Source organism: Octopus sinensis, linkage group LG29, assembly GCF_006345805.1.
Source record: "Octopus sinensis linkage group LG29, ASM634580v1, whole genome shotgun sequence".
In the NCBI taxonomy this organism is placed as follows: domain Eukaryota; kingdom Metazoa; phylum Mollusca; class Cephalopoda; order Octopoda; family Octopodidae; genus Octopus; species Octopus sinensis.
Window position 1 is genome coordinate 4,425,912 of NC_043025.1, and position 7,500 is coordinate 4,433,411.

At 40.3% G+C, this 7,500-nt stretch overlaps 1 protein-coding gene across 2 annotated transcripts in view; it reads right to left on the bottom strand.

Annotated features, from left to right (window-relative positions):
- LOC115226061 (MARVEL domain-containing protein 1-like) overlaps positions 1–7,500 on the bottom strand; it is a 347,770-nt gene that overhangs the window by 22,851 nt on the left and 317,419 nt on the right. The window contains exons 2-3 of one of the 2 annotated variants that reach the window (XM_036514902.1): positions 5,913–6,113; positions 3,214–3,384 (exon numbers count right to left, since the gene is read on the bottom strand). In XM_036514902.1, coding sequence (XP_036370795.1) covers positions 3,214–3,384; positions 5,913–6,032 — 291 coding nt within the window. In that variant the 5' untranslated portion in view covers positions 6,033–6,113. The remainder of the gene's footprint in view (positions 1–3,213; positions 3,385–5,912; positions 6,114–7,500) is intronic. The other variant, XM_029797036.2, reaches the window with a different exon arrangement.

A 7,500-nucleotide genomic window follows, 5' to 3' on the forward strand; every position in this document is an offset into this window, starting at 1 on the left:
ACCAAATACACTCACAAGGCATTGGTCGGCCCGGGGCTATAGCAGAAGACACTAGCCCAAGGTGCCACGCAGTGGGACTGAACCCTGAACCATGTTGGTTAGCAAGCTACTTACCACACAGCCACTCCTAGTATTATAAACCGATTTCATTTGGGTCTACTTGGGCCACAATTTAAAGATGCGGAATTTTCCTCTTGAGGCCACTCCTTTCAATTGAGCAAACTCCCCAGCACTTTTAACATAGATGTGCAAATTCTCAGGTCAATCTGACCACATTTACTAACACTTTTGCCTGCACAACTGCTTGTGAGACAGCATCCGCCCTTTTCACAAATACATACATATATATATATATATATATATATATATATATATATATATATGTATGTATGTATACATATATATATACAGAAATAGCGCAGTTCAATTTTCATTCGCCTAAACTTTAAGTCGCCCATTTTTGGTGGTTCTACGATTTGTTGGCTAGGAGGAGATTTGCCGGGAAGTTTAACACACAGATACACACACAGACATACAAGTTGAGTTTTATATATTTCTTTTTCTTTTACTTGTTTCAGTCATTTGACTGCGGCCATGCTGGAGCACCGCCTTTAGTCCAGCAAATCGACCCCGGGACTTATTCATTGTAAGCCCAGTACTTATTCTATCGGTCTCTTTTGCCGAACTGCTAAGTGACGGGGACATAAACACACCAGCATCGGTTGTCAAGCAATGCTAGGGAAACAAACACAAACATACACGCACACACACATATATATATATATATACATATATACGACGGGCTTCTTTCAGTTTCCGTCTCCCAAATCCACTCACAAGGCATTGGTCGGCCCGGGGCTATAGCAGAAGACACTTGCCCAAGGTGCCACGCAGTGGGACTGAACCCGGAACCATGTGGTTGGTTAGCAAGCTACATACCACACAGCCACTCCTGCGCCTATATATATATATATATATATATATATATATATATATATATATATATATACACACATATATACGACAGGCTTCTTTCAGCTTCCATCTACCAAATCCACTCACAAGGCTTTGGTTGGCCCGGGGCTATAGCAGAAGACACTTGCCCAAGATGCCATGCAGTGGGACTGAACCGGAACCATGTGGTTGGTTAGCAAGCACATACCACACAGCCACTCCTGCGCCTATATATATAATATTATATATATTATATATTATATAACACACATATATACGACAGGCTTCTTTCAGCTTCCATCTACCAAATCCACTCACAAGGCTTTGGTTGGCCCGGGGCTATAGCAGAAGACACTTGCCCAAGGTGCCACGCAGTGGGACTGAACCCGGAACCATGTGGTTGGTAAACAAGCTACTTACCACACAGCCACTCTTATTATTATTATTATTATGATCATCATCATCATTATTAAAGAAATCCTTATTATGACTTATACTGCAAATGGAATTACCATAACAATGGACCATTGACGTTCGCCAATGATTGCTGATCCATTACATCTAGATATGTTGAAAGCACACTCCTACCGATAATCAATTGGAATCCACAGAGAATGGGGTGTAAGTGAAAGCAAATATCAGTAATGGTTAAACAGTAACCTAGGAAACAATGAGACCACAGACAAATATTACTCCGTCACATGAATCAGCCATCTTTACTGGCGAAAGGGGCTTGGTGTAATCACGTGGCCAGTGGCTGAGGGTGTTCAGTAACTGAGCAGGATTGAAACCAGTGGTTCTCAAACGGGGTCCATATAAAATTTTTGGGGGTTCATGCAACAAAATAATGAATTGGGGATCCACAAAAGTATTTTAAGGGCCCCTGAAAAAACTTTGCTTTAGATGTATGTATCGGTTATGTATTGCAAGAAATAACTGTTTCTTTCTCTAACATTTTACATTGAATGGTTTTAGGGGTGTCCACCAGAATAAAAGAGTAATCAAAGGGGTCCATAGATAAGAAATGACTGAGAACCCCTACTTTAGATGTATGTATTGGTATGTATCGCAAGAAACAGCTGGGTTTCTTTCTCTAACATTTTACATTGTTCAACCTACACAAGTTAATGTGTGGAAAACAAAATAGAAATTTTGAAAGAAGTTTCTATGAAACTAGTTTTTAAACATCGAATGGCTATAGGGGTCAACCAGAATGAAATAAAAATCAAAAGGGTCCAAAGATAAAAGAAATGGTTGAGAACCCCTGCTTTAGATGTATGTATTGGTTATGTATTGCAAGAAACAGCTGGGTTTCTTTCTCTAACATTTCACTTAGTTCAACCTACACAAGTTAACCTTGCGTCATAATAAACTTGACATATCCCAACAGATAATAGTTCCAAACATGACAGTCCCCAACAAAAAACAGATTGGGATATAAAACTGCTTTCTGCAGTTAAGGGTAATGAGATTTTTGAGTGGACGTACGTAATTTCTGCAGTGTAAAGGTTAACATTTCTATGAAACCTCCTAGACATAAATGGAATTACAATAGAAGACCAAAACACCCTAGAGGCTCCCTCAGTTTGTATAAGTAGCAGTTAAGTACTTCAGTTAGTTTAACCTTTTAACTGCGAAATATATTTTCATGGTTATTCCAGTTATGATGTTTAAATATCTGCCAAAAAACAGAATTGGTATTTTCTGCAAGGCACCTTGTTTCATAAAAGAGAATTGTTCCAAACATGACAGTCCCCAACAAAAAACAGATTGGGATATAAAACTGCTTTCTGCAGTTAAGGGTAATGAGATTTTTGAGTGGACGTTTGTAATTTCTGCAGTGAAAAGGTTAACATTTCTATGAAACATCCTAGACATAAATGGAATGACAATAGAAGACCAAAACACCCTAGAGGCTCCCTCAGTTTGTATAAGTAGCAGTTAAGTACTTCAGTTGATTTAACCTTTTAACTGTGAAATATATTTTCATGGTTATTCCAGTTATGATGTTTAAATATCTGCCAAAAAATAGAATTGGTGTTTTCTGCAAGTCACCTTGCGTCATATTAAGCTTGACATATCTCAAAAGAGTTCGAAACATGACACTCCTTAACAAAGACAGATTGGGATATAAAACTGCTTTCTGCAGTTAAGGGTAATGAGATTTTTGAGTGGACGTATGTAATTTCTGCAGTGAAAGGGTTACTTTTGAGCTTGCAGTGCAGAGACAAGAGAAAAGAGACGACGGCTGATACTCACAATTAATAACATAGGTGCTGGTATCCTGGCAAAAATGTGCAAGAAATGCAGCAAGAAGAAAGTGATGAAGATAATAAACGTAACCACGGCAACAAACTGCACCCAGCCGACACCTGCAATTGCATATTGAATGGCTACTGAAGCACAGATGAGAGTCAAGATTGAAATAAACTGCAAAGAGAAAAAAGAAAGCATGTAGAATTAGCTGCACAGTACTTTTAATCACTTTTTAAGGTTATCTACAGATTTTCTATAGAAATTATAACAATCATTGGTTTGTTATCACATTTTATATCTGAACTAGCAGTATCGCCCGGCGTTGCTCAGGTTTGTAAGGGAAATAACTACATAAGCATTTTTAGAGAGTTACTTCCCTTATACAACCCGAGCAAAAATCATTAAAAATGCAGAAAAATGATGGTAAATTATTTTTAAAATCATAGACTCATTGTAGACGCGCGCTAATACCCAGAAGGGCTCAATATGAATCACGACTATAAGATACCCGCTTTTGGCTAAACTGCACCGCAAAATGTGGGAGTAGCTAGGAATCTGAATTGGAGTAGACAGACACACACACACACAACTTTAGTTTTATATATAAAGATATCTCTATATATAAAATCTCTTATATAAAATCTGTTCTGTCTGTCTGTGTGTGTCTTCTAGGATCTCGGGCATCCTCCATCCAATTGCGCTCAAATTTGATATGTAGATACCAGTGGTATCAGGGCGTGTATAAGTCTTGGAAAAATTACAAAAATCGATTCTGCAGTCACTGGCCTATTGACTGTGTGTATGCATTAAGTATGATACACATATAACACATCATCACCATTTAATATATGTTCCAGTCTGATTTGACATGGTTTCTATAGCTGGACGTCCTTCATAATGTTAACCACTATGAGAGTGTTATGGTTGCTTATTACGTGCCACTGGCACAGGTGCCATTCACATAACATTGGCAATGGTCATGACTACAATTTCACTTGGCTTGACGAGTCTTCTCAAGCACAGAATATCGCCAAAGGTCTCGGTCACTTGTCATTACCTCCGTTAGGCCAAAATTCAAGGATCATGCTTCTACCGCAATAGCAAATACAGGATTTTTATTCAGCCTAGCAGCTATTTGCAACATCAGTGAAAGCTTTATTTAGATTCCCCTATATCAGAGGCAATGAGTTCTCATCTGAACATGTGGCTGGCTGCAAGTATTCGCTCCTGAAAAGGTCTAAAAAGGCAGAAATATGTCTGGAACTTTGCTGCTCACTGCTAAATAGAATTTTCATCCCACTCCGATATTTATTGTGTTTTTAATATAGCAAGTCCATATGATGTTATCTCAGGAGAAATACTGCAGCAACATGCCTATCAACAGGGTATATACAATATACATTCAGTATGATACATTTGAGTAACAGTTTTTGTGATATTTTTGCTACTTTTTAATAAAGTGTGTGTATATATATAATCTATATATATATATATATATATAGATTATTAAGGTGGTTTTTTGGCAATTTACAACTAAAAGATACAGGGGTAGATGCCACCTAGGCACGTAATGACTGACTACACACACAAACACACATACATACATATATATATATACATACATATATATACATGCATATACACTATAAATACATATATCATCATCATCATCATCATGTTTAACGTCCGCTTTCCCATGCTAGCATGGGTTGGACGTTCAACTGGGTCTGGGGAGCCCGAAGCTGCACCAGTCCAGTCAGATCTGGCAGTGTTTCTACAGGGATGCCCTTCCTAACGCAAACCATCCGAGAGTGTAGTGGGTGATTTTATGTGCCACCGACACAGGTGCCAGACGAGCTGGCAAACGGCCACGCTCGGATGGTGTTTTTTTATGTGCCACCGACACAGGTGCCAGACGAGGCTGGCAGACGGCCACGCTCGGATGGTGTTTTTATGTGCCACCGACACAGGTGCCAGACGAGGCTAGCCGACGGCCACGCTCAGATGGTGTTTTTATGTGCCACCGACACAGGTGCCAGACGAGGCTGGCAGACGGCCACGCTCGGATGGTGTTTTTATGTCCACCGACACAGGTGCCAGATGAGGCTGGCAAACGGGCCACGATCGGATGGTGCTTGTTACGTGCCCACAGCACGGAGGCCAGTCGATGCGGTACTGGCTACGGCCACGCGATGGATGGTTTTCTTATGTGCCACGTGCCCACCGGCACTGGTACCACAAAGATACACATTCCATTGATGTTCATCTATTTTGATTTGTTTTGATTGATTTTCACTTGCCTCAAAGGTCTTCACAAGTGTCACAAGAAGGAAGGTATGCACAGGGGACTGACTATGTCCCAGGTAGGGGCCATGGTTATACATATATATATATACGTATATATATATATACATACATATACATTTATATACATACATATCTCTCTATATATATATACATTTATATACATACATATCTCTATATATACATATACATTTATATACATACATATCTATATATATATATACATATACATTTATATACATACATATCTATATATATATATACATATACATTTATATACATACATATATGTATACATGTATTATATATACACCCATACACATATATATATATATGGTGCCCCAGCATGGCCACAGCCTTTGGGCTGAAATGCTTGAAAGAACAAAAAAAATACTCACGATTTCAGCAAGTTTTAGAATACCCCGTAGACTTTTGGCATAACTTATATCCGGTCCTATAGCAACAGTGGTGGTGGTGCTTGTTGTGGTGGAGGTGGTGGTGTGTCCGTAAGTCTCCATACTCTCTGAATATAGTTCTTACTAGAGCAACTGGTGTGAGGTGATGACGGAGAGTAAATTCTGTGCTACTGATTGAGGCTGCAAGACAAATAACATTATGTTAATAATGAGCGGGAGTTTTGGCGAGATACATTGGTAAGGTTTGGATTTGGTGGGACACAGAAAACTTGGATAAGAAGCATCAATAATGGTGAGACTCTGATAATGTTTGAGAAGAAGCAACAATAATAATGAAATTATTGTCTACAGTGCTCAGGTGCACCACAACTTGTCAGAAAGTGCGTATAAAGCATATGCAGTTATGTACAAATGTCTGGAAAGCGAACAATGTATGAGTCAGATACATGCTTGTGTGTGTATGAGGGAGAAAATCAGGTGTAGTGTTGGCGAATCTCTCAAGAAGCATGGAAGTTTTGAAGGATGCAGTGCTCCGACAAGTACACTGATGCCGGCAGTTTGTTCCATGCTTCAGCGTGTGTATGGAGGGGAGAAAATCAGGTGTGTGTGTTGGCAAATCTCAGGAAGCATGGAAGTTTTGAAGGATGCAGTGCTCCGACAAGTAACAACTGATCCGGCAGTTTGTTTGTTCCATGCTTCAGCGTGTGTATGGAGGGGAGAAAATCAGGTGTAGTGTGGCAATCTCAGGAAGCATGGAAGTTTTGAAGGATGCAGTGCTCCGACAAGTAACAACTGATGCCGGCAGGCAGTTTGTTCCATGCTTCAGCGTGTGTATGGAGGGGAGAAAATCAGGTGTGTAGTGTGTGTTGGCGAATCTCAAGAAGCATGGAAGTTTTGAAGGATGCAGTGCTCCGACAAGTAACAACTGATGCCGGCAGTTTGTTCCATGCTTCAGCGTGTGTATGGAGGGGATAGAAAATCAGGTGTAGTGTTGGCAAATCTCAGGAAGCATGGAAGTTTTGAAGGATGCAGTGCTCCGACAAGTAACAACTGATGCGGCAGTTTGTTCCATGCTTCAGCGGTGTATGGAGGGGAGAAAATCAGTGTAGTGTTGGCAAATCCTCAGGAAGCATGGAAGTTTTGAAGGATGCAGTGCTCCGACAAGTAACAACTGATGCCGGCAGTTTGTTCCATGCTTCAGCGTGTGTATGGAGGGGAGAAAATCAGGTGTAGTGTTGACGAATCTCAGAAAGCATGGAAGTTTTGAAGGATGCAGTGCTCCGACAACTAACAACTGCTGCCGGCAGTTTGTTCCATGCTTCAGCGTGTGTATGGAGGGTAGAAAATCAAGTGTAGTGTTGGCAAATCTCAGGAAGTATGGAAGTTTTGAAGGATGCAGTGCTCCGACAAGTAACAACTGATGCCGGCAGTTTGTTCCATGCTTCAGCGTGTGTATGGAGGGGAGAAAATCAGGTGTAGTGTTGGCGAATCTCTCAGAAAGCATGGAAGTTTTGAAGGATGCAGTGCTCCGACAACTAACAACTGATGCCGGCAGTCTGTTCCATGCTTC